This window comes from Fistularia commersonii, chromosome 5, assembly GCF_037954325.1.
Source record: "Fistularia commersonii isolate RoL2024-O1a breed Wild chromosome 5, RoL_Fcom_v1.0, whole genome shotgun sequence".
Taxonomy (NCBI): Eukaryota; Metazoa; Chordata; class Actinopteri; order Syngnathiformes; family Fistulariidae; genus Fistularia; species Fistularia commersonii.
Window position 1 is genome coordinate 18,299,446 of NC_141288.1, and position 27,842 is coordinate 18,327,287.

The following is a 27,842-nucleotide window of genomic DNA, read 5'->3' on the forward strand; positions in this document are numbered from 1 at the left end:
ATATCAATGTTTCAGGAATCCTGTAGGAGGGGGGGAAAAAAGGGGCGGGGCTTTGAAAAATGTCAAACAGAACAGCAATTCCACAAACTTTGGAGAGAAAATATTTATTACGAGCATCTTTTATATCACAAAGCAATTAACTGGTTATGACAGAGCAGGTGAAGTGAATATTCGGGCTGAGTATAGAAGTCTTGTGTTTCACGGCCTTTCGGGAGGTGGTTTGTACACCGATTATTAGCGCTAACTTGTTGAGGTTAGAACAGACATTGTTTCATGGCACTTCGCTGCGGAGAACAGTTTTGTAAAATGGCACTTTCTTTGTTTTACACTTACAACTGGTATTTCCTTTAATCGTACACTTCGAAAACATTCATTATAACCAGTAATATAAAGATACCAGTATTCAAATCTTAACTTAATATATACATTGTCATTTTTACTATTATGCATTAAATAATTATTCGGTTAGTTCCTATTTACTGCTATAACTGTTTCAAACGTTTTGCCGGTTGTCTTTACACAGAAGGCGTTGTTGCAGGACAATGATGGTGAACCATTAAAAACTGTTACCGCAAATGTTGAAATGCACGTTAAATTTCTTCGCCGCGACAAACTGCACAGTAGAAGTTCGTCCGATGACAGGCCTCCAGGTTTTTTCCGATCCATGCGACTGCGACGCGCTGAAAATCCAGCCACGATTCAATCACAAACTTCAGGTTTTTTTGGGCTTCCGTGTTTCGCGGGTAGCTTCCACGTCTAGACGAAAGTGTTATTTCCAGAGATGTGAGTACGATGTGGAATCCTGACGTATGTGTGGGTTGTTTTTGAAGTACCTTTCAGAGCCGATATTTGATGGGTGGATTTGTGTCGGCCATTATGTCGTCAAAGATTTGAACGTCATTTCCTAGCATTGTTCAGAATATAATGTAAATACAGACCGACGGAGCCGTTAAGAGATAATACAGTTTTTGGAGCGGTGTCTCTTCCGTCGACCGGTCTGTGGTCCATGAGCGTGGGGCGACAGGGCCGTGACCCGGGTCGGATAGTCCTCGGCGTAGTAACGGCCTACCGGTCGCGGCTGCGGGATCGGCTGACCCAGGAAATAGCCCTCCTCCTCGGAGTCCGACGATGACGAAGAGCAAGTGGAGCACCACTCGTCCTCGTCTTTGTAGAGACCCATAAAATTCTCAAACCGCGGTTCTCCCGGATTCGAGCCCTGGAGCACGTAGTCTGATCGGGCGTGCGAGTAGGCCAGCGGTGGCCTCTGGGAGGGATGTTGAAGTAACAGCGCGCCGAAAGAAGGGTTTACCTGACTCTGTGGCTGGGGGTGATACGGCATCTGCGCCTTTTCCAAAGGCACCATGTGAAGCGCGTTGTCCGAGTGGGTTTTGCGGCTTCTGTGGTGCCGGCCGCGGCGCTGGTGCTGCCGTTTTGGCCCGTGTTGGCTCGACGGGCGGTTTCTTTCCCTGCCCGTCTCGTCGGGGCCGCACACCCTGCGCTGGGGCTTCTCGCTCATGGGATGCTTCCTCATGTTCACCTCAAATCCGTCACTGTATCCGTTGTCGACGGTGTCGTCCGTGAACTTGACCATCTGCGGAGGCCTGGACTGCGACTTGCTCCTCCTCAGGGCCGGCGCGTGGATGAAGTTGGGGGACAAGCCTTCGGAATGTGGGTACAGTGAGAGAAGTCCGCCGGCTTTGCTTCCCCTCGCCGACAGCGCCGCCTCCTCCATCGCGGGCTCTTCTCCGTTCTCCAGGTCGAGAGAGTTGGCGCTGCGGTGTATGTGAGATGAATTGAACGTTCCCATGTTGCTCATTTTCTCGCTCTCGTCGGCCGCCAAAGCGTCCTGCATGGTGTGAAGGGAGTACACGAGGGGTTTATCCCTGCCGTCTCCGTCGACGGACGCGCCTGAAGAGAGAAGAGGTCATTACTAACACATGGAGAGACTGATATGCAAAACCAGACCGGTCGTCTATGGTTGAGCCGCGTTTCGGAAAAAAAAAGATCTCCTCACCGGTGATGTTGGAGAGGGCCAACGAATCCATGGAGTCCCCAACTCCTTGCTCTACCTTCCTCAACTCATCAGCAATACACTCCAGTGAGTCCTGGTACCACTGCCTGGAGTCCGGCCAGAGGGCCTGTCTTCCTGTGCCAGATTGATCTTGGTCCAACTCCAGCTCTTGGATTTTTCTGGCGCTGGCAGGACCAGGATGACTCCCATACGCAGAGTCCCCTAACCCATCCTGGGACTGGGTCCAGTACATCTCAGGCAGGTGTTTCTTGCTGATCAGTCCGGGGCTGAGGCTGTTGGCTCGCGACTGATTGGAGGTCTGGCTTTGGGTGGGACTGGTGGGGGTGGGAGAGGACGCGGTCATCGCCATAGATGCGGCGTCTGGCTTGAGCCATGGATCAGAGACCGTTATTATCCTGTTTCTGTCACCGCTCGGACCGGGCGATTTAAGCTGCGGCTGTTGCAGTTGGTGTAGCATTCCGCGATCGCCAAACTTGAGCAGAAGCTGAGTCATGTAGTCCTCATGCTGGGCCCACTCCTCTGGATCCTCCTCCCCCCCGGCGTCTTGCTCCTCCCGATCCCTCCATAGCCTCTCCTCCTCCAGGCTCACGTGGCCCAGCTTCTGCCCTACGATATCGATATCGCCGTCGGCATCTCCGTCCCCCTGACCGTCCCCGAATTTGTACTCGAGAGAGGAGACGGCGGCGGGAGGGTTGAACAGCTGGGACTGTCTCCACTGTTCCCCCGGTCTGCTGCTCTTCCCCATGCGGACGCTTCGCCGTGATTCGCGCGAGCGGGCGGACTGGAAAGCAGAATCGGACGAGTCAGAGGCGTGAATGTCTTCTCCCTGGCTGCAGGCCTTGGAACAAAAGATCCGGCCTTGTTTCGGGAGGAAGGGACAGCCCAGTAAGGACGCCTTACACTGAGCGCAGCAGAAGCACTGGTCTGTTGCATGCCAATGTACACCTTCATAGGTCATTTGGGCATGGTCAACACCTAGAGGACGGTTTGAGAGAGACAAGAAGATCATTGCATTTGCGGTTTTAATTCAGTGAGATTCTGGTGAATTTGAAGACTTTCGGATGACCTCGCTTTGAATTCATGCCGTCGCGACCGAACGTACCGATGTTCTCGCCGCAGGCCTCACAGTACTCGGCGTAAAGTGACTCGAAGCAGCCGCAGCAATAGGGCCGGCCATCTTTCATGATGTATCGTTGGCCTCCTAACATCGTCTCACACTCGAAACAGGCAAAGTGCTTCATGTGCCAATGACGGCCCTCTGCTTCGGTGCATTCATCTGCAAAGATGATCTGGGGGGAGACGGACAAAAAATATAAATACAAGGGGTAGACGACCCCTCATCACGCGGGGGGAGGAGGGGGAGATAACGTCTCGGATACCGTTCGCACGCTTCGGTTTCGGTTGCCGCTTACTTCGTCGCAAGAAGAGCATCTGGGCTTCAGAAGCTCAGCGTGGTGCCTCCCGCAGAGGATCTTGCCATTTTGGTGAAAATAGATCAGATCCACCAGCAATTCTTGACACGTCGCACATACAAAGCACGCTGGGTGCCAGCAGGGACTGGGCCCGACTCTGGAGGCAAAAATTGCCATTTCCCCCCCGTTGATGCCTCCGCCGCACTGAAAAAGAAACAACAACAGCTGTTAATTTTGTATCTGAGGCTCACAATGGAGCCTTTCACCTCCTTTAAGTTATAACTAATAGATCTCATATGCATCCTATCTGGAAATAGAGCCATAAATAGTGTTAAGGTTAACACAAAGGCTTTTCAAACAAATGCCTGTGAAACAGGAGCAATGCAGCAAAAGCTAAAGAGAGATTATAGAGATAACGCTACTAATGTTTCACTGACAATGATGCTAAAACCAGAGGGCTTAAAATACTGATCATACCGGAAGGGCCAAATGAATATGATCAGTGAACGTTACGACAACAGCTGAAAACAACAATGCGATGTAACCTTGTGAGGAACAAAAGCGTACGTTGTGCCCGCTGCTATTAAAATTGATCGAGTGCACGGTAATGATCCCTTTTCTTTTCTGCAGCCTCTCTGAGGCTGGAAATTTTTACCTTGCGCCCGTGCAACGACAAAGAGTCTATGCTCGACTCGATTTATCATCCTGGAACTCCATCCTCCATCGCCTTTTTTTTTACAGCTGTGTCGGTTTTCCCGACATCTCCGGGTGCAAACACTCGTCGGTCAAATTTAGAAATGTATTTTTGGTCTGCTTCCATTATATTCGCAGGTTTTTTTTATTATTCGCGAAACAATTTCGTACGGAGGATTTGTTTTTTTTTTTATTGCGAGTTCCATTAGTCAGAAGGGAAATGTGGAAAGGACGCTTTTATGTTCACGGGTGTGCTGGTTCAGCAAAATGTCCCTGAACTGAAGGAGCTGGTCTCACTCAACACTTTTAAAGGGCTTCAGAATGACTCGGAGGCAGAAACTTCTGGCTGTGCATGTTTTTACTGGTTTTGATGTCCGTAAGCCTGCATTTGATGAGCGCTTGCGACTTCGCCTATTTTCACTGTCGATTTATTCCTCACACGTGTGATGATTGTGAACTTCTTTCGCTCTTGCCGATGTCGTCGGTTCTTGAGTTTTCCGGCCGCCCGAGATTTAAATCACGATTAAAAAAACCCATTCCGATTCAATCAGATTTAAAATTCCGCTGTCATTTGCAATGTATATCTCTATCTGAAAAGCTTATGCCTTTCATACACACATTTGTTTCTGTCGTGGTAAAATGTCTCTTTCTGAAGGAATTTGAAAAAAGATACATCTATATCCAACTGTCTGACTGACCTTCATTCCGCCACATCTTGTCTAACTTTGATGTAACAAGTCATCAATTATTCAGTCGGTATCTCCGAAGCTTTGGGCAGAAATTTTTGGCTTGTAATCTTACACCCAATGCACTGGCCTTCGTCTGGAGCGGAAAGACGATACGTCTCCACAGGGATTGTCAAAGCATGTCTGAACATGCAATCGCATGTCTTTAAATAACCCACCGGCACTACGAGACACCAATACCCTGGAACGGCATACCCAACTGTTTACCATTATTACGGGAGCGAACCCGGAGGGGCTTCGGGTCACGGATCCCTGGAAGCACCGGGAAACAGGAGCCTCACAAAATGTTCGTGAACACGTGTGTATTTGTGGCTGGATTTGTGCGCGCTAATACCGCTGTCCGTATGATATATGCCTCAGATGAGTGTAGAAGGGCCAAGTGGTGATAAGAGGTGCTTTAGATTTATTTCCGGTATGGCGTGTGTGTGTTGGTGCTCTTGTTCGCGCTTGACGAGAGTGCGTGTGTTGGAATTCCCGTTCCCCGGCGCGAAGGCTGGCAGGCCCGGCAAGATATCTGGTTTGGTCTCTCTCGCCAAGACTGACTTTTGCAAATTCCAGTGAATGCTAATATTTATAATTACCTTACATGGAAAGGGACTTTCCCAGAAATATGATCGAGACAGAATAAAAGTCACATGAGTTTATGTTTATAAGATCATGGCTGAGGTAGGGAACTGCGGAAAAGTTACAGTGTTCGTTTCCCGTGTTTTGATTCTTCTTATCTCAAAAGTAACTTTTATCGTGAATCTTAAAAAAAAAAAAAAAAATCTGGTTAAATAAGCAAAATTAGATTGTCGGCTTTGGTGTCCCTATAAAGGATAAGCATAACACACATTTTTACGGCTCTATAAACAGTAAACGATCTGAGTGATAATTTCTATTTCCCATGAAGACAAAACTTACCTTATTCTCTAATTTGCCTGACTCAATCCGAACGTGTGTAATTGTGCCAAGGACACGTAATTACTTACCACATACTGAGGCTTGTTTGGGAAAAGCGGTATTTAAAGACTCCATTAACAATTAATTATTAACTTGTACATGTTTTACGGAGTCTTTCGTGCTGAGATATAGATGTGCGGGAGGAAATTGGCAGAATTCCTCGCGAGGAACTGACTTTGCCGTTCGGCTTGAGCACGAGATCCTCAATTTCCTCGCTTCCTCCCTCGGACTAATGAGGAAGTTTATGACCACAATTCAATCCACCGCATTAGCCAATCAGAGCTGCGCCTCTGGCGACCAGATGCTGAGATGCTGCGTGTGATATAAATAACTTAAGACCCACTGGTTCGTTTGTCTCTATCTGGAATTGCTTAGGAGAACTAATGTCTTGTGTGTGTGTGTGTGTGTGCGTGTGTGTTTGCGTGTGTTTACTCAAGGGTATCCACGTGCGACACGTACATTTTCACAGCGGGTGTGCTGCAGAGCTCGGGGCAAGATCTTGGGTGTTCCTCTGCCTAGTGCCTCCCTCTTCCTCTGGGTGCTGAACATGTGGAGCTCCCTCTTTTCTTCCTCCGTTAGTGAGTGGCAGTAACGCACCTGGGAGAGCAAAGGGTTGCCATCAGAAGAAATAGTGATTTTTTTTTTTTTTTTCTTAACACACGCATCCCAAAATGGGCGAGGAGGGATTCAATTAAAGTTGATTCCCGTCAAGGAATAACGGTGCAAGCGGTGCTCTGTTTAGAGATGGTGATGCAGTCCCAGATAAAGGACTATTTCAACAGACAGCCCCGTTGGTTGCTCTCTAAACAACAGTAAACGATGCTGATGGTACCTCACAAACAAACACACTCTCTCTCTCTCTCACACACACACACTTTCTCTGCCTCTCCCCTTCACACAAACACAACGCTTATCCTCCCGAACCACAGTTACGCAAGGAATCCTCCTGCAGTTCCCCTCCTCCACCACCGGGCCGGTCAACAAACGTAATAAAACCGCTCGGTCAAACAGTGTGTGCCTGTTTAGTGTACTTATTGTGGATCCTCCATGTTTGTATACAGGGCCGCCCTCCGTCGGCCAGAGGGCCAGCCACATAGCAAGCCCCACCTTTCTGGTGATAACCCCTCCACCATATCTCCTAATGTAAACTGTATTAACACAGATGTGAAAGGAGTGCTGGTTTACACAGCATAAAACTCTTCTACGGGACAAGCGCAGGGAATGTAGCCTTTGTTCTGCTTGTACTAAAAAAACCTAGCCTCGGCTTTGCCCAGCTGCAGTCGACGTTTCATTGCCGATTTTGACCGAGAACTGATGCTAAAGCGTAACTTTTTTTATAGCCTGTTTGGAACGGAAGCTCGATTTGTTCATCCGAAAGAGCACGCATCTTTACGCATTTACTTTTTGCAGAAATGTTAGAGCCAAAATAGTATTCGATTTAATGGCAGCAAAGTCAAGGCGTAACACTTTTTTAATACGCATATTTCTCTGACAGAGGTGTAAGAATATGATTATTACGGAGGGTTTGCATTCATTTTTCCAACATGTCAAGTAAAACTGATTTGCAAAGTGACAATAGAGCTCAATACAATAACATTACATTACACACACTCGTGAAATATGATAGTGAGAGGGAATTGAAAATTCAAATTTTTTGCTATTTTTGTTCGCAAATGAAAGAAATATAATGGAGGCAGGTATGTGAATACTTCACTATTAATAAAAAGCAACTACTTCAAACTCTTCAAACCTTTTTTTGTCTTAACTACACAGAAATTTGAGCAAGGGAGAATAAAAATAAAAAAAAATATATCACTTTTAGCTTTGTGGAGATAAAACAAAAGCTCCCTTTGTCTTCCCATCCCACTCATGGTCCCGGTGACACTCCTTACCTCATTGTCATGAGGTGGCAGCTGGTAGAGGAGCTGTCTTATCCTGTGCTTCTCGCCTGAGCTGTTGACATACGGCGCCTTGTCTTCGGGAAGGCAAGAAAAATACATCTGAACCTGAGGGGAAAAAAAAAAAAAAAAAAAAAATCAAATGCATACTTAAGGAGAGAGTGATGTTTCAACACTTCCTGATTTTTTTTGTTTGCTTTAGTCAGCTAAACCACAAAGTGGTGTCTAAAAGTCTTACTAAGAGGAAGATAATTATAGTTTGGATGGATACATCATCTGAGGAAACTCAACAGATTACGGTTAATGAATGATACTTGTTAGTAACAAAGAAATGTGGAAATGTGTTTGTTCCTGTTATTTTCAGGGAGAGAGGATGACAGTTCAGTCTCAAAACAGTCAAAGAGGAGTGGGACCTCAATAACATTGGATAATAATAATAATTTATCCTTTATTAATCCCCAAGGGAGAATGCAATGAACCCATCATGGATGAACCATGAGCAGTAGCTTCACGGGGGAGCAGTTTTGGTTTCCGTGAGCTGCTCAACAACACCTCCACAAACTAGGAGGAGGCGGGAATCGAACCAGGACTGTTTCCCAAATATCAAGACAATATCAGTGACCGTGAGTCATCACGGTATTGGGGTTCAGCGACACAAACTTGTCAATCTGCCTCCAGTCACCGAGCCCTGTCTGTGAAACTGCTCCAGACACTAACAAGCCAAGGACTGTAATATTTGTTTAACCTAATTCCTCGTGACGGGAAGTATTAAAAGTGAGCATATTTCCGAGTACTTTTTAAGATGGGAAAAAAAAAGGATGGAAATATTTCACACGTTGAAATGATTTCCATTTTAGATGAACTGCCCGTGTGTATCACAAATACACTAATAAATGTAGAAGACATTGAAATCCAGATGTGTGGCCTTCGGCAGAAGCCTGCGTTTCGTAATTAGCTGGCATGGCAAAGGAAAGCCAATGAAAGTAAAACCCATCAAACCCCTCCTTTTCACAACCTCCTGAGGGAAAATTCCACTTTCAGATAATATAGCACAAAATGATGTCCAATAAATGTCTTACTCCAGCTGAACACCAGCTTTTTTGTTTTTTTTTTAATTTACATTTTCGTCCGATAAATGAAACAGAATTCACAGCAATTGAAGAAGTGACTCAGAAATGGTCACGTTTGATGACGCCCCACCTGCTCGGGCCTGAGACCCGGGGGAACCCAGGCGTATTCCTCCAACGCGCAGCCGGAGTCATCGTCGGAGGTGGAGCTCCTCTGGAAGCCCACCGACACCTTGCCCTTCTTCGTCACCGAAGGAGGCTCCATCTCCGGGCCGCGATGGAAAGGACGCTCCCCTCTCTCACTGCGCTCCAGGTTCATCACAAATGGGCGCTGTCGATTGAAAAGAAAAAGAGTTTCTTGCATGAAATCTAAATTTAATATCCTTTTGTTTTGGTCACTGAAAGCACTGAAAGTTTTACTGCTCTGTCACAGCAGTATCATTCCCGTAATGTTTAACAAATGCTTTTGAAAGGAAATAGTCGTCTTATGTAGCAGTTGATCTCCGAGTCATTTCACCTTTCAATACACAATGACGTTGTTTATTGATACAAGACGCACTCGACGGTTCGTTATTTTCCATCCATTTACTCAGACTATCATTTTTTTTTTTTTGCATTTGATGAGCCCGAATGCTGCACTTATGTACTTTCAAGGGATTCTTTTGTCAAACTTTTAATGATATATAGCGGAAAAACATATATACCAGGTTTTTCCATTAACCTTTACAGTAAGCAGTTCCTTCTTTCATGTTTTCTTTTTCATGTGCCGATCTTACATTACATAAATGGCATATGAAAATAAAAAAGTCATAATTATGACGGTCAGTGTTCTGTATTCCAATCTGAACTGTCTTTTTTGTAACCATAGAGACGTTTTTTGCACGTTAAACTAAACAGTTCTTTCAAACTAGGACTCTCTGACCAACAGATGTTTCCAGTTTTTCTTTATATAGAGCAATGAAAACTGTCCACAGCCTCTCTGTATTTGATGAAACGCTGGCTTAAAGCTCAACACAAAGTCTAGGAATTAAGCAGGAAAAACAAGAAGTCAAGCAATTATGTTCAACTTTTAATTTAGAGTCTTTTTTCGCTCACACAGCAAACATGAAAAACATTGCTTAAAATCTTATCAACCATTCCTCGATTGATTGACTGATTGTAAAGAGACTGCAAGAATTTAGCTACTATTTCGGGATTATGGGCCAGCATAAATGATTTTAGTTGATAAATATATCCATTGGCTTGAAGTCAAAATCCGATTGACGTTAAAAGATTACAACGCAGATTTAAAATAAGAATTGCAGATGGACATTTTTCTCGTGAGTACGTAACCCTCAACCACAACAAGCTATTAGCAGTTTCGAGCACATTAACTTTTACACTTTTACAAGCTGATAACAGTTGGTCTGGTACGTGACTGGGGGTTAATCTGTCTCGTTGTCCCCCGCCTTCACTAGTAGCCGTCTTATCAGCAGCCGTGTTCTTCACGGCACCTCCATGCCTGATAACGGCACTTCTTTGAGATGCAAATCTGAATGAGAATAGGACTCGCTCGGCAAAGAACAGACCAACACTTCACACGCTCACTCCAAAGTTCACACAGGTTTGATGGTTTACACAAAAGACAGCGCTATCACTGTCATAAGGAGGTATTGATGGCTTCAATTATCAAAAAAAAAAAGCTGCGACAGCGACTAAAAATCAATGGCGGTCCAAGGAAATTAACTGGAATCGTTTATCAGGCTACGCAGACGGTAAATGATCCGGCGATGGGCTGGTATCATCCTGCTGAAGCTCAACCTTCTCTTTCCACGTGCGATATAGATGTCATGTTTGTGCGCCCCCAAGGTCACGGGTCAGTTAAACTGAACTTTTTCAGAGTGTGACCTCCATCCTTTAACAAATGCCCGTTCCCCTCAAGGCGTCGCACATCTCACCGAGAAGTCAAAGCTCCGTGAGAAGAACTAAGAAATATTAGCATTCCACCTATTAGCATACAGTTGAGTTCCATCAAAATAAAGCCCAGGGCCTCAAAACACAGAAGTTAGAGATTAGAAATGCTGTTAAAAGCCAAACCGAAGCTCTGGCCACGGGACAAAGGGGTATTCGGGTGTTGCTTTGTCCTTCGGTGACTAATCTATCAAGTTTTATGGTGGGACAGATAATGTTATCACTCACAAGTTTTCTTTTTTCCTTGCTTCGCTTTATCTAAACTAGTTAAGGCCGCTAAGTGATACAATTAGATCAAGCTTCTTCCCCCTACACGTTTATTTTTGAGCCACCTTGTAAATATTGTAGGTGCCTTTCGATGGCGTTTGCGTTGGACACGCGAGCAGAAATGTGACATCGGGAGAGCACCTTCTCTCATCAGCCTGTCCAGCAAATCTCCTGCAATTCCTTCCTGATGTTACATATGGAAAGGCTTTCATCCACAACATGACTTTCAGTGCTCCACGGTATCAATTCATCAACCATGTAATACATTCTGTCTGTCCTCCTTGGACCTTCAACTCTCATCCCGGGGAAATAGCAGTGAAAAGGTGACTGCAGATTTCTGAGCCAACATATACAGCAACTCACATTACACCCTGTCACCCCTTGGCAATAACACAATGGCTGTCTTTGTCAAAAATAAAAACAAAATGTCCACCCATTCCCCCCTCTAAACGCTGGCTGGTGTGGAGACCTGACAGGAGAGGGCTGACAGGGTTAAAAGGGACTTTTTTTGAAAAAGGCGTTTAAAGAGTCACAACTTTGGGTTTGTGCAAACACGGGCCAGATGTAGTCAGCTAACGGTTAACTGTGTGCACCTCCCTCCCCCACTTCACCAACACTTTTCTTTTTTAAAGGGTCTCTCCTTCACCTCTTAGGCTGCAGGAATTAGTGGGTCAAATGTGTGCGGTACTTGCAAATGATCCCAAGTTTTGGCATTAAAATAAAAGTATTTTTCTAATGTACTGAAAATGACAAATGTCAGACTTCATCATTGGAAACTGAATTGAAGGAAAGCAAGTGAGCAAATGTGTAGGTTTTTTTTTTTTTTTTCCTATTTGAGCTATCCTATTTGAATTTTCACAAAATGATCAGCGATAATATTGCCATTCAAATGAATGGACCTCTGGTTTGTTAGCAGGCATATACACTGAGCTTGCATAAAAATTAGCCACTGGTAATCAAGACAAATGGCAAACTTGGTTGTCAGGGGGAAAAATAAACAGAATATTACATAAAAATGTAAACTATATTTTTCATCTTTATATGGGGGGATTTGCTATGAGAAAGTCATTAAGAAGTACAGTTCAAAAGCCCAAGTCATCACTCCATGACTGCTGAAGAGTGTTATTTTAAGGCCAAATGGGTGTCAGGAGGTGCACAGGACACTTAACACAGCTGGAGCAATACCGCCTACACACACACACACACACACACACACACCCTCCTCTATACTTCTCTAAACATAGAAACACAAAAGTAGGCCAATTAAACAGTCACACACACACACATCCTTCAAACACATATATTAATTCAAACTCAGCTCAAACATTTCAGATGCTACTGGAAGTCCAACAATGCAATAGATGTCTTCCAATTAACATATTGTTGTTCATTTATTTTGCTCTTACCTCCAGGAAAAGCATCTCTCTTTCCACTTGTACATAAACCTTCCATTCGGGTCCAGAACCTTCATGTCATTCAGAACTCATCCTCCGGCTACATGGAGTAAATCAAGGCCGCTGAGTCTTTGCTCTTGTCAGTCCCAACAAGTGACTCCCCGCCGTTTCTGCATTGGGCGCTCGGCGGTTTACGCTCACGCTGCTGCAGCTGCAGGAAGGCTGAAAGAGCCAAGACCAAGGCAGGAAGGCGGCTACTCTATCTGAAGTTTCTCTGATCCCAGCAAGTGAGAGAGAAGGACTAGATGTGAACGAGAGCTCTCTGGCCGGTCAAGCTGCTCATGCCCCTCCCTCAGTCCTCCCCCCTGCCATTGCACTTCAATCACACACACACACACACACACAAACACACACACACACACACACCCTTTCCCCCATCACAGTGACCCCCCACCACACACACACGTACAATCGCGCACACACACACACACACACAAATTGAGGGTTCCTGGGAGGCAGATGATGTGATTACTCTCGCCTTTTTCAATTGCTCAGTTTCAACTTTGAAGAAACGTTTCCGTGGCTCATTCTTTAGTCTGATTCAGCTTATTTGATTTGCTGTGATGAGTAGGATTCATTTCTTCATCACTGTCGATTCAATCTCACGGCAAATTGCTGAAGTTGTGGACCGATGGCAAACCCAAGGCTTATATGCACTTTGACATGAACGTCTTAATTATGTATACAAAAAAACAGCATTCGTATGTGAACTAGGAAACATTATCTTAGGCTCTCTGAAGAAAATATACAGAATTTTCCATTTCTCATTGGATTTCTACATTGAGATTTTTAATTTCTTCAATGCAGATCGGAGATGTATATAAAGCAACTCCATATTCAACCTTTTTTTTGCATCGTGTTGTTCTAATCATGACACCGTCACATCTTTATTGACTGGGGTGTTTGAGTCAACTTCAGTCAGTACTCACAAACAAATTGTGAATTCTGCCTTATTTGGATTGAGGATTCCAACTATTTAGAAGCCGCCAAGTGAGTTTTCTTTCCAAAATAAAGCCTCCTGTTGATGTTGACTCTGCTGCCCCCAGTCAGCCTCATCCATCTCGGGGAATTTTCACGAGGGGTCTCTGTCCACTCGTCGATCCCCCTCTCCTTCCTCTTCTTATTTGGTAGATCTGAGTGATCCAAGTGGGGCTAGAAGAGTCTCAGCTCCTTGTTTCTCTCCCTTCTCTCTCCAGTAAACTAAGCAAGGGAAAATATATTTTTTATAAAGTGACCGATCCAGCTTTTGCGATGCCTTCATTTCATTTCTCCAGATGTAGACTCATTTCCAGATACTTGTTAAGAAAGTGTGTTTCATACAAACACGACACAACAGAGAAGAAATTCACTTGATATTCCAAGGAAGTTGAAATGCCATTTATTTGGACTGAATCCATCAGTCATTGTTGAAAGCTGAAAAGCAGAAATGGTTTTCATTTAAAAGGTCTTCGATGAAAAATGAGTTTACTCAATTGTCCGGCAGACAAAGACACCCTCTCCCCTGACAACCCCGCTAAGTGCCCTACAGAAGGGGCGACGGGGCTGTTTGTCACATGCCAAATTACCTGTTACAAATGAGAAATGACTCCGTTAGCTAACTGGCTTAGAAGGGTGAGATAGAACAAGACCGTCAGTGTGCATAGAGATGGGGAAACTGTTTGCCAGCACAGCCTTCTTTCCTGGCACACCGAAGCATATTTCAAATTGAGGAGGAGAGAAAGCCGAAAAGGAGGGGGCTTAGAGTTGCAGGCATAGGGCAAACCTTTCAGAAAAGCTCCAACATTTTTCAGGGGTCTTGGCGCCGCTCGGCAAAAGCCACTTTATATTTAACCCACAGCTTGATCAGCGTTGAGTTTCCTGAGATTTTTATCTGAATATGCATTTCAAGAGCGTCTCTATCTTTGCTGAAAATGGGATTTTTCAGGAGGGGGTGACAAAAACAATGACTATATTTGTAACAGCCAAGTACTTCATTCAGATAATGATAAGTGCCACGATTGGCCGAGGAACAGTGTGAATAGAGGACAGATTGGAGGACGAGCGGCTTCAGTCTGGACAATAGATTGGCCTTTTGGACTGAGGATGGGCTTCAGGCCAAAGAAAAAGTCCTCCTTTAGAAAACAATATAGGAAGGTTGAAGTTGAAGTTGCAGTATAACCCCCTGTTGTATGCATGTATCTTTTTCATATGTAGATGTACTGCAGGTGTTATATATGTAAACTGTACTTTTACAACTACGCAATAAATATCTTGAATCTTGACCTTGCGTTGTTTCTTCACCACCATCTCAAAGCAGGATGGAACATCCAGTGGTGAATGAGGCATTCAGAGCGTTAAAGAAAATGTAGCTATACTTCATCTACGAGTGCTGAAGGGTAAGTAAAATGTATTGAACATTTTATCACAAAGAATAAAACCAAAAAAAAAAAAAAAAAATCAAGATGCACTATTTGATACAGAAACTGAACATGAAAAGAGAGCCAGGAGCTAAAATAAAGGCTTTTAAAACAATTCTCGGGGAAGAGTGACGCAGTATATAATGAAAATACTTTTGACTTCAGCAATTGAGAATACATATAATTTTCTTGCTTTCCATTACTGAGAGCAACTAAGTGCATGGCTGAGTGCATAATTGTCACTGTTTTTGTTTGAAATCCCAAGAGAGAATTGAACAGATTGCTTGGAGTTTGTTACTCAGTTTTGATTTTGTGTTTTCTGTGTTCATACTTGAATGTTGATCCAATTCCAGGTTGCGTTGTTGCAGCTTAATGTTGCCCAAAACATAATAAGCAATCATCCTTGAGCTTTTTCCTTCCCTATAAATATGAATGGATCTTTGCAACCACAAGAAGTCATGTATCAAGTCTCTGCAGAGCCATTAGACACGTGCTGAATGGATGATGCACTAGTTGCATTCACATGTCTAAAGCTTGTGAGAAAGACCTTAACGAATGGAGGGTTTATGCAAAGACCTTTGACCCCGGCACTTAAAAATCTCTCACAAATGGCAGGGATTTTTTTAAATCGGCCTTTTTTTTTTTTACCGGAGATAACATCTGTACTATAAATGTACATTACCTTCACACTCAAGAGTTATTCAACAGACCGTCAAAGCGAGGTACCGGCCCAAACTATCAATTCGACCACGTTGAGGCAACCTTCCATTTTCTTCTTCCAAGTTTCTGAAAGACCTTCCTGAACCTATTTTTCTTTACTTGGAAAGGCTTTGGACCAGGGTTCAGACAAGATTTAGTGGCCTTTTTCTTTTCTTGAAACACTAGACCAAGCCCGGCCAACGGGTGTGCTCTGCACAGATTCTTATACACACCGCTGAATATTTAATCAACAAATTGTAAAAGAACTCAATCCAGCCCTTTCTGAAGTTTGGAAAAAAGCTTTGTCAGGTCCTTTGCTCTCAGCGGAGCAGCTGTGTTACCTGTGATCGTCATTCACACGTGTATTTGACTGCCATCCCAGAGTTTTCTCCCTGGGAGGCCAGAAAGGGGCTGTCAAATGATGCCTTTAAATGCAAATAGCAGGAAAGATGTTCCTGTGGTTGGTCAAAACAAAAAAAAGGACAATGGCATGTCTCAACTTGTTCTGTGACGGTTTGTCATAAAAAGCCCAAACTCGAGCAGAGCATGCAGGCCGTTCCTGATGTTAAACTGTGAAGAGTTCGAAGACCAGAGCAAATACGCAAGAGTCTCAAAGCAGCTCATCAGCACATCACTTTAAAATGTGTGAAAGTTCAGTACGAATAATTCGGTTTCAATTCGATAATCACAACTTAGCCATTTATCACAACTCCTTGCGGCCTCTGGCATCCTTTTTGTTGACACTACTTCAAACTACAGACTTCAGTTTTCATATAATATCGACAAGAAAGGACGAATAAACGTGTTTATTTTGAATATACCCAATGAAATCACTGTTGCGCATTTTTGAATCTGAACGTTACATTCTCATGGAGATTATTAGATCACAGTTCATGACTTAACTAGCAAGAATTCCCTTCCTTTGACCGCCACCGACGAAGCAGCTCGATTGAATCTACTTTTCAGACCCCACTCAAGACGTCTCAATCCGCATGCATCATGCAGGTCCATTTAGTCCTGGTCTCACTGACAGATGCCTCTCAGCAGCTTTTCACAATGAGAAAGGGTTCTTTAGTCCCTCCAAACAAGCCGCATTCACTCAACTTGCCAAACCATATCAGCTCTTTGGAAGTCTCTCTCAGCGATCTTGCCAGTTCAGTGTCAATATTTCACGACACACCTAGGGCATAGGTGACTTAAGTTTCTAGTCATAAAACCCACTACTGAGATTTGCCAACCACCACAGGGCGTTACTTATACACCTCTGGGACAATTTAGGTGGCAATAAAAGTGCCGTAAAATGCAGGAAATTGTCGACTAAATGGGAAGGGGCTTCAGAAGGGGTTGAGGTTGGTAAGAGGTGACCTGAATTCTTTGACTACAGGTCTCAACTCAAAGCCTTGTATTTAAAACAGGAGGTGCCAACCTTTGAGTCAGCTGGTCATTTTTAAACAAGAAAAGATTTCAAGTGGAACTTTGATTGTGAAAAGGAACGTTGGCCAGTAAAACTAGGAGCGCTGAGCTAAAAAAAAAAAATCACTGGTTCACTTCTGTTACTCCTAAGATGAACACAGAAAAATCAATCTTTTAATCCATTTACAACGTAAACTCAACTCACATTCACATATTCTTTCACAATTCACTTATTTCTGTAGTCACCTTTCCTGTCCTAACCAGTTGTGGAGGAGACATCCAAAGTCGGGAGTTAGTAGTCTACTGATTACACGTACTGCACAAACAGGAATAAAAAAGAAAATAAATTTGAATTGGTATTTTTAAATCTTGCTGTGTGAACCAGTGGTGTGAATCGGGTGAATTTCGCAGTGTTCCGAATAAACACTCGCTTCAATGCCTTATAAACTAATCTCTATCTCAGCAAAATGAATTGCGGCTACAATACAGCTACTGTTAAGTCACACATGTGTGTCAGTCTTTATTCCAGTTTTGGATCATCTATGTCCCTGCATATGAGGCCAATTAATCTGATATTAAGGAGGATTTTCTGGAAATCCCTTCACTATTCATAGGTTGATTGGGGTATTTCAGAACTAAATTGGAGAATCAGAAAAAAAAAAAGCACAGGAGATTCCCCCATCTATGTCTACAGGTAACACATGCATTGAAATTATTCATGATTTTGCATGGCGCCTCATTGAAGCAGCCTAATTCATGTTATTACCTGAGTCTGATTGCACTCAAATGTCCCTGTAGGCAAAAGCGTGTTGCCAAGCCAAAGTATCCTTCTGGATTCAGACATTTTGTGGGGTCATATATCCACAGTGGAAAAACAACTAATCATGGATGAAATGGATCACTCTGCATTTCAAAACAATACTTTCTAAAGTCTCAGCATAGATAAAAATATCTCTCAGACATTCTGACTGTGTTTATGTTTTTGCCCTGCATGTTCAATAATTAATTATTCCAATGATGTATCACCTTCCATGGCAAATGATGATTTGATACTTAAGTTAACATACAGTAACCGAGACAAGCCTCATTTATCTCGTCTTTACTTCAACAGGCTGATAAGCTGAGTGGACGAAGTTTGTTGCAGTGTGATAATACAATATAATGGCAGCAATTACAATAATGTGAGAGGGCACTTTCACACACTTGTCACTTGATTGAAGAGCTGGTGTATTAGCGAGACACACGCCATCACAAAACTGTAATTGTTATTAGGAAAAAAAGATGTGGCAGTTACAGTTGGTGTGTGCTACAGTGTGTGTGTGTCCTCGAGTGCCAGTGAGTTTGTGGGAAAGGGAGTTTAAGGGAGAAAGAAAGTCTTGTGCATCCTGTCCAACATTAATTTGATTTTGTTAACTGATGTATTCTGTCAGCTAGAGGTCACTATAAATTGAGATAGGTGCATGTGTGCGTGTGTGTGTGTGTTCACGAAACTTCATTAAAAAAAGAAAAAAGTAACCTGATGTTATCCTATTGTTTCATCTGCAGGGAAGAAAGAACAGGCGGATATTTACAACTGCATTGATGATGACAACATCAAGGGTGGTCGCATTCCTCTTGATGTCCTGGAAAAGTATAAGCATTGACAGAGTTCTGCTTCATTTCAATCGCACTAAAAACAGAGGGATCATTAGACATGCATAAACTGAGGGGTTTCACCACAGAATAGTTAAAAGCAGATCAAATCCCTCAATCCCTCAAGCTGGTCTTTTGAATAAAGACCAACTGATAAATCAGACTGCCAATATTGGCCTGTCACTCATATGTAGGTACTGAATGTCCAATATTTTGATTAACATAAATCCATTGAAATCAATATTCTACATGTAAAAGTCTGAATTTGTTTGACATAAATATATTCCAAGTTTGTATCCAGCTGAATACTAGTATTGTCAGTTTGAAATATTAAACTAAAAACTCCTACTGATATTGTTTTCTTTTATACGCTGTTTTACTAGCTAAATAACGGTCCGTAATTTAGTGTGCCACATGGTTTCAACCAAACTTGGGACTTTGAATGAGCTGTGGCAGACAAAGTGCATGGATATGCCAGCAGTAAATAACAAAAATGAAAGACAAAAACCAACATCTGATGACACATCACGCAAGACAACTGACATTCTTGCATCACATTTATGGGAACACTGTGTGTGTGTGTGTGTGTGTGTGTACGTGCAAAATCTTCTGAGTTTTGTACAATGGATAGATGTAGGCCAGGGATTGGGGTTGTGTACACAGAGGCTTAACAAGACCCTGAAGGGATGGCAAAACGTTCAAGCGGAACACATACACGTGAACAAATCTCACACACAAACTGTCTATTTAATGGACAACTGGTAACTTTTTCTTTTTCATAATTTACCACTCGAAACACAACGCGAGCTGGGAATGACAGGTCTCACTAAGTTTGCAGCCCCCGGCACTTTTGTCACACTTGGGCTGCCGTTTGGCCTAAATGGGCTGGCACAGTTCTCAGGTACAGGAGAAGGGTGTGTGTGTATGTGTGTGTGTGTGTGTGTGTGTGTGTGTGTGTGTGTGAAACCATATAAGCTTTAGTTCCACGGCAGATTCCCAAGGCACTTTCTGTTCAGCTTTATATGGGTTACTGAGCCAAAGATATTAAAGAGCGATAACAAACCAGCTGAGTGATATCAGCTTAGCTCAGCAGCAAGTTCGGATGCCATGAGGGCGACAGATACTGAGGCCCTGTGTTATATGAAAGTTGCTCTGAGCTTTGTGCTCAAATATACTCACTATCACAGGGGACGTGGCGTGACTGGCTATTTTGTGAGGCGTTCTCCTCCACGCTCTCCCAGGGACTGCGGTTGAATTTGGCCAAGCAACCACCGTTGGCATTCCACACTCGCCCTCGAGTAGCGGGCCCGAGGTTCACTGGTAAACAGGCGAACCGTTCGGTGGCCTCGTGGAGTCATTTTGAAGCCCATCTTACCCTCGTGCAGTCTATCGCCTCCGCCCCCCTGCTGCCCCCCTTGTCTCTTCCCCTGGACAGCTATATCCTCAGATGGCCTCCCTGTTAATTCAGACCTACCTGGAAGTTCTGACTAAAACCTTCTGGGTTTACTATCAGTCCTGCTCTGAGAAGGTCTCCGCTCTCTAAACACACTCTGCAGACTAATCTGCAACAGATGGGAGATGGGGCCGGGGAGAGGAAGTAGTATCAAAGGATATACAGCATATTTGTACCAAACTGAGGCAAACGATAGGGTTTCAGCAGGCTTCCTACCCAAGTCAGAGGAGCGTCGTAATGATGTGCACACCAGCAGCTCCCAGGGGCTTAAGTGGACATATTACCCAGAGATACAAGCAGCCCATCTTTAACCAGATGTCAGACAGGCTCTGAGGTGACTTCCAGGAGGGTTTTCAACTCGAGGGACAATCCAGCTACTCTCTAAACAAAATCATTGAATAGAACTATGAGAACCAGACTTGTATATAGTTTGTGTACAAACACATGAACGAGTCCTCACGTGTTGAATTTCATGGGTGACTGGTTAGAGATAATGAATACCTTGGCCAATAATTTACTGTCTGGCTTTTGAGGTCATGAGTGTAAATACAAAAGACATGTATTTGGTGCCTCATTAATGCACAAAGCAATTTAAGCTTGTATTCATAAGGGAAAAGGGGAACAAATGAATTCCATTGCGTATTTAAAAAAAAAAAATCAAATAACTGCTTGTATTGGTTTTGTGCTGATTACCGGAAAGTCCCAAGCTTTCATTTGCTAAGTACCATTGCCATGACGGTCTGTCATATTCTGTATCTCTGGGAAAAGCGATGATCTGATGTGAAGGACACGCGGCTTGATCACGTGCCAGCGAGAACCAACGGAAGTTCAAAAAGAAACTTTTGCTTCAATGAATACTCAACACCACCTGAAAATAACTGGCCAGATTTGTGAATCAGCTAATACAACTTATATCAGCATTAGGGAATATAGCCACTCGGGGGCAGTGTAAGTTAGCTGGAAACAGAATTCATATACGACCCCTTTTCACATACATAGTAAAAAGGGAACTTTATCTAGACGTCGCTCTGATGAGTTTGAGAGCACGCCTAAGAGTTCAACGAAATAGACCTTCGGATGTCTTTGACCGCACAACTTTCCAACTACAAAGTCTCTTTGGTATTCCGGTAAAATAACCAAGTGTTCAGGGTCATGTCCTGATTTCTACTCACTCATGTAAAGTTGTTCCACTTTTGATCGACAACAACTGAAATTCAACACCATGGAAGACAATGTCTGCACGATATTCTACATATATTTATGAATTTTCTTGATATCCGCTGGTAATGGGGAAAAATAAAACGTACAAAATTCATTCATACTTACATAACTTGTGCTCGTTGGCCCTTCCAAATGATTTGTCAGAATCTGGCAGTCAACATTATGATGCAAGCGGTGTCAGATGACACGAGTCTCTCGAGATTTGATGCCCTACACAAATGGGATGCTTTGCATACAGCACATTTTGTATCTTTAGGGAGCGGCACATTTATCTGGAGTGACCAAAGTCACAAAATAAGCCGGCCAAGATTTCAACCAATTCCTGGGGGTATCGACCAACCAACATTAAACCAGTAGTCTGTAAAACTGCAACATTTTGCTGGACCTTTTCTGAAGCTGAAACAAAAATGTTTCTGTCACCATCAAACAGTGAGGAGACAGCATTAACTGATTTTCTAACAAAAGTAAGATAAATGAAACAGAATGTGCGAAGCCTTAAGCAAATTTGGTCAAAATTAGGCACTTTTCTCTCCACCCTCATTTAGGCAGGATTTATCACAACAAGCCATTTCCTGACTCCGGGTGGCATCGGATTGAATTGAGCTATTTCCCCTCTAGGTGAATCAAGAGCCTAGGGATCCTCAGGGACAGGGTTTGGCCCCACTGACAGGGACCTTTGCAGAGACAAGGGACCACCCAACAAATCTGTGTCCCACAGGAGGGTGAGGAAATTGCTTACATAAATGTTGCATCATATCAGCCGTGTTCCCATTACTACCTATTATAAGTTGTGCAATCCACATTTGGCCCAAACTAGTATTTTGTTTATGGTGAAAGCAAGGGGACAATGATAAGGCCTTCCAAAAACAATGCGTCACATTCATGAGAACCTTCCCTTCCATCTGGGAGGTGAAAAGGTAGAATAAAAGTAAGATGTGCAGAGAAGGAAGAAAATAAAATTAACCAAAGCACAGAGCAGTCCAGGAAAAGGAGAAGAGGGGACTGCTCCTGATTAGGCTTGATATTTAGTTCAGAATCTCATCTTTGCCTCAGGAACACAAAGTCCAACACATGAGAACACATGAGACCAATTTGAGGGAGGGGAGGCATGAGCAAAGTCGTGTTGTCCCAAAGCACCCTTCATCACAAGTTAAGTTTTGTGATTTCTGGAAAGGTTCTGTTTTACACAATCGCACCTCCCTTTGATATCTGGTAATATCTGTGTGAGAATAGTTCACTATCTGAATTCTTTTTTTTTTTTTTTTTTTTTGGTTGAGATGGGAAAAATTGTTTGCATGATGCTCCTTGCATCCCCTTTGAGTGTGTTCTCATGGACAAAGCCCACGTGCTGATCGATCTCCACGGTCTTCACGACCTCGTGCTGCTTTGCATCTCTGGAAATGTCAATATTTGACGAACACCAGCAAGACTCACTGGTTTCAAGGCCGTATACATTTGATATTATCCATTGCATTTAGACAAGACTGTTGGCTGCGGTGGTCATAAATATTTTTTTTTCAACCTGCAGCACAGCATGTGATGTGGTCCCTCCGCTAGAGGGAAAACCAAACCGCAGAACATAAAATTTTGACACACAATCAGCAAAAACCGAGATGAAGACATTTTCACACTACAGCAATAATAGGAAAGGCAAATCACATGAGTGATGTCACACCCGACAATCCAGGATCTTAAATGGAGACCTTTCATGTTATTCCCATTAAAGAACAACACTGAAAGCTATCATTTGCATTACTTTATCCTGCCTCAAGGTGGTCATTTGACTAGGAATAATTATGTGGTTGTTACAAAGTAATCTTGTCCTCATATACGGGACTGCGATTCAACTTATACTGTTTACCTTAACTAGAGATTTAAAGCCTTGTAATTATTATCATCTAATAATAATCACCTTTTATGTCTTTATAGCTACTGTGGCGGTAGACTGGCAGTGTCTGGACTGGTGTGTGTCTGTGTGTGTGTGTGTATGTGTGTGTGTGAGCTGCTTTAATCATCAAATAGAGCTGTGTGTATAGGTAATTAAGTTGGTGCCAAATTGACTCTCACTCACAGGTACATAGGAGTCAGGAATTTGACGGCATCTTGGTTTTGCAAAGCTTAAAGAAGTGCCGCAGGCAACTTTATTTAACTTCAGGTTCTAGCATAGAACGGTCTGCAGCTCCCTTCGAGTCCATCATTCACTGTTTGATATTTTTCTAAGCTCTGAATGACTTTTTCTCCCCACAAGCTGACCATAATACCAGGCTTGTGGAGCCAGTGCGGCCTGCAGGGCTTAGTCTTTAACCACTCAATGAGCACAAGGATCATGATTGCGTTTTTAAGATCAAGGACTTACATCCCGGCACAGAAACACACACGCATACAAATTTGCATGCTGCACCCTTCATCTCCCTCATAAAGCAGTGGTATATGACTATTGCATGCCAAACACAATACAACATTGTAGAGTCAAACAACTAATCATAATATGGCTACATGAAATATATACACTTATTGATGTCAAATTAAAAACTAAAAAAGGCTCAACAGATGCAATGACAAATCATCTACGTCAAAATGATCAAATTAGTGATAAAAAAAATATGTTTAAGATGCGCTTAAGAAGAATACTCACCAACAGAGGCATTACTAAAGTTATGGGCATAATTATTTTTGGGCCGATAAATGGTCTGAAAACGGTTGCTGCTCAGTACAAAACATTATGAAAATAAGAATTAAGTGGAGAGAAGTATCCCAGATGGATCCCTTTAGTGAGAGGCAGTTTTTGAACTTAATCTCTGGCAGCTCTGGTAATGCTGCTGCTGCTGCTGCAGCTAGTTGCCAATTTAGTTGGTGCCTAAACTGATTTTCAAATAGAACTGATAAAATTTGTTGTTTCTCGGCTTTCAAGTAATATTTGGTTTTGATTACTGAATGTTCTGTTTGGTGACTGGACTTCACATACAACAGACAGTGGACAGCATATGTGTGTGTGTGTGTGTGTGTGTGTGTGTGTGTGTGTGTGTGTGTTTTAGGTTTAAAATGATTTACACAAACCCATGCTCAATTACTTACAGCAGCATGACAGCATAAACTTGCCAGTGTGTACACATGTTGGTCTAAGGTCTTAGGCTGACGAGGTGTACGGACTGAACAGTGTTGACTTATGGAGCTACGGGAGTCTTTTTCTTTAAGAAAAAAAAGGAAAAAAAAACACACCTAAATTACAGCCTTTTATGTATCATTTTAATTCAATTATATCTTTGTATGATGACACATGTGAATCCCCTCAGACAGTCTCTATAAATGCATGCACTTACCAAAATGTGAACGGACATTAAAAAGATACAAAAACGCATTATATTGAGATGCATTAAAAATAAAAACCAACTACATTTAAACATTTTTTTTAAAAGTTAACACATCAGTTTTTAATTGCTCCCCAAACGAAAAAGGTGAAAGCACTTGAAGGCCCACCTTGAGGTTCTCAAACAGTTTTACTGCTTTGACCAGATGAGGTGTTTTAGGTGAGAAGCCAAAAGATTCTAAATTCAGAACCCCCTTGGTTGCTGAGCAAAAAGGTTTTCCAGGAGACTGTCCAACAATATCAAAACAATCTCCGGGCTGGATTTCCTCTCTGGCACTACAAACCCCATTTGAGGACAAGGATCTGGCTTGCATATGAGAAAACAAAGAACTGTAGGATGAAGCCTTATGCTTCTAATATAGATATCACTCTGAAAAAAGGGAAACAGTGTGTTTTCTTCCTATAACAGAAGAGGTTTCATTAAAACATGACAAAAAGTCAAGGATGCAATTCTAATTGGTTGAACTTCTTTGTGCCAAGCTAGAAATGAGCCCAGTCACTCTCTGGCTTTTGATGTATCCTAAAAAGGAGATATCTCTCCTCAAGAACATCTTTGCCTCTGACTCACACCCTCTGATCCTCCTCTACACTTCCACAAAATAAGTCCTCTCCTCTCTCATTTATTGGGTCTTTTGTCAAACGTTCTTGTTTTCTCCTGCAAACACATATAGAATGTAAACTCTTAAATCACCGCTGCACGGGAAGGAATCGATGCTATGTCCCAGATTACTTGGCTTGACTATCCTGTGTGGTTTCAAATGGCTAACCGATTAACAGCAGCTTAACTCTTGGATCCAGGCTCCCATCAAACACACATACGCATGCCTGCGTGTGCATTTCAGCAGAGGTAGATACTTAGAATACACACACACACACACACACACACACACACACACATACACTCCTGTAAAATGAACACACTCGCACCTAGTACCACACACAGACAAGGACACACAAATACGTACTCATTAACAAAGGCTTAGCATTGCAGAGTGTGTCCCACCCCCACCCTTGCAGACTGGCCTCCCACAGTGGGGTAACACACCTCAGTCACCTGATCCTCATCCTCACTCCTCTGACCCTGGATCAACATACTAGACAACAGTGTGTCAATTTTCGGCACAGTCGAATAACATTTATGTGAAGAATTACTTTTGAAATTACACACTTTGAATGGAATTACTAAGAGAGGTGAAATAAGCTTGGAGAGGAGTGGAGGAGTTAAAAAAAAAATCCATCTCACACACACACACACACATATATGAACACACACACTGTGGAAACATTTTCTTAATTCTCTCCCACCACTAGGTGCCACCACTGGCTTCACTACATATCACACTGCTGGACTTACTGATCATCCTTGCTGTGTAACCACTTCTCAAATTGCATTTTCTGAAACCCCACGCCTTTGAAAAAGTGATTTCATTTGGCAAAAACCATTTCACTTGACTTATGTGAAGAAGAAAAAAAATCAGCAACTAAAAATTATTTGATTCTTTAACAGATGACGTTCAACAGCTTGAACTTCTCCCGACTAATAAAGTGCATTTTGTCTATATTTAATGTTATAACAGATAATACCGATCCTGGCTCACCTGCTGTGCGCGGTAGAACTGATGTGGCTTCTCAGTGTGTCTGTGGATTGGGGCTGTGGTCGGTGAACACGCATGCTTATGAGGAGCGAGCACGTAAAGAGAGGGGAAGACAAGAGACAGGGGAAGGCGCAGAAAAGGAAGACCACCTGAGTGACAGGCAACAGCTGACTCCACACAGCTGGAAACCCGACTGTAACCCTCCATTATGCGCGTCTTTACGCACACAGACACTTTCCGCGATGAAATCCCCCAGACTCGGCCGCGGTTTCACTTTTTCCCCCCATCTCTCTCTCCTCTCCAGAATAAATGTGTCACATAATCTCAGTGAAGCATCTGATTTTCGCCTGCATGGAAGTGCTCGCGAAATAATGGAGAGGCGGATAATTTCCATCTCTTGTCAGTGTGGCTGCATAACAGCCTCCCTAAAGACTAGACTTATAGACATTTTTAAGTATCACAAATATGCCAACTTGTGCGTGCACACTTTGGAACATTACCAAATCATGTTATTCTGCAGGGCAAGTTTGTTAACAACAACTCACCATTCGGAGCTAGAGCTTGCTGAGGGATCGGGTTGAATATTCCGTTAATCAGAATAAATATCACCTCGGTGGCATCCGGACGCCCTGCGAGCATCACATTCGAATGGGTGCCTTTCTGAGTCCGGGATCAGCTCAACAGATGGTTCGGTTCAGTGCATGATCGTAGCAAGAGAGAAAGACACACACACACACTCACGTACACACACACACTCCTCTGCGTTGGTGTGCAGCTCTGGCACAAAGTTAAAGCGACGCGGAAAGACATTAAGGCTGCCCTGCGCCTATTGGTTTAAGCTTGAGGCTCCCCCTCCTCCACGCTCCCCGTCACACACGCACGTAGACGCACACGCGCACACATGCACGGCTCCAGTGTTGTTTATGTGCATCCCTTCTGACTTGCAACCACGTTTAACTTCTGCATTTCTGTACTGCACTGGGAGAGTGACTCTTAATGCAAGTCGCTTTTCACATATCACATTATTTCAGAGCTGGTGCTGGAAGCACCGGTTGGGGCCCGGCTGTAACCAAAGTGGGATAACTTGAACCCCTGGTCACAGAGAAAGGCGAAGCATTACACTTATTTCAAAAGTCAGACGTCAGCGATGGTCCATACATGTCAGAGGTGCATTTCTGTTATTTAATACTGAACATGAGTAACTTACTGAAACAAGTTTGTCCCTCAAAGCAAAACCGTCTAATAGGTTTAAACATGATACATATATGTATCAGCCAGCTCAGCTGCTGTAACGCACCGTGAACTTTGCAGTAATGTTAGTGGTATTTAAAGGATTTTAATGCGCTAACTACCATTTTGATACGGTAGTTTATATTGGCATCTATGTGCAATTATATGTTGCAGTCATGTTTAAAAATACATTACAGTAAGAAGGCATCACGGTGACGACGGCCCCTGGTGTGAGCTGGCTTGACGGCTGCAATGTACAGAAAAAGGGAGATGTGATCCAATTGACAAAACCTGGACTTATAAATAATTATCAGGCGGGCAGTTCAAGAGGTTTAACCGTCAAGCCTGAGGATGCCAACAAGGTCCCGGTTCTTC

The 27,842-nt window shown here is 43.2% G+C and overlaps 1 protein-coding gene across 3 annotated transcripts; it reads right to left on the minus strand.

The window, feature by feature from the left end:
• Positions 1-88: 88 nt before the first annotated feature.
• prickle1b (prickle homolog 1b) lies at positions 89-27,001 on the minus strand. Of its 3 annotated transcripts, XM_086147112.1 has the most exons (9): positions 26,783-27,001; positions 26,241-26,315; positions 8,924-9,121; positions 7,718-7,831; positions 6,285-6,422; positions 3,445-3,648; positions 3,135-3,321; positions 2,015-3,007; positions 89-1,908 (listed from the first exon to the last, which is right to left on the minus strand). In XM_086147112.1, exons 1-9 carry the CDS (start codon positions 26,783-26,785, stop codon positions 950-952), a joined length of 2,871 nt encoding a protein of 956 aa, XP_086003238.1. In that variant the 5' UTR covers positions 26,786-27,001; the 3' UTR covers positions 89-949. The 3 variants fall into 3 exon arrangements, with proteins under 3 accessions (XP_086003238.1, XP_086003240.1, XP_086003239.1); XM_086147114.1 differs by lacking the exon at positions 26,241-26,315; XM_086147113.1 differs by lacking the exons at positions 26,241-26,315; positions 26,783-27,001 and adding an exon at positions 12,414-12,779.
• Positions 27,002-27,842: the final 841 nt, after the last annotated feature.

Coding starts and splice junctions, on each gene's coding strand:
- prickle1b (XM_086147112.1), bottom strand. Junction 9,122..26,240: donor AGTTCTACCGCGCACAGCAG/GTGAGCCAGGAT, acceptor TTCAATCGACAG/CGCCCATTTGTGATGAACCT. Junction 6,423..7,717: donor TGCCACCTCATGACAATGAG/GTAAGGAGTGTC, acceptor TTGCTCTCCCAG/GTGCGTTACTGCCACTCACT.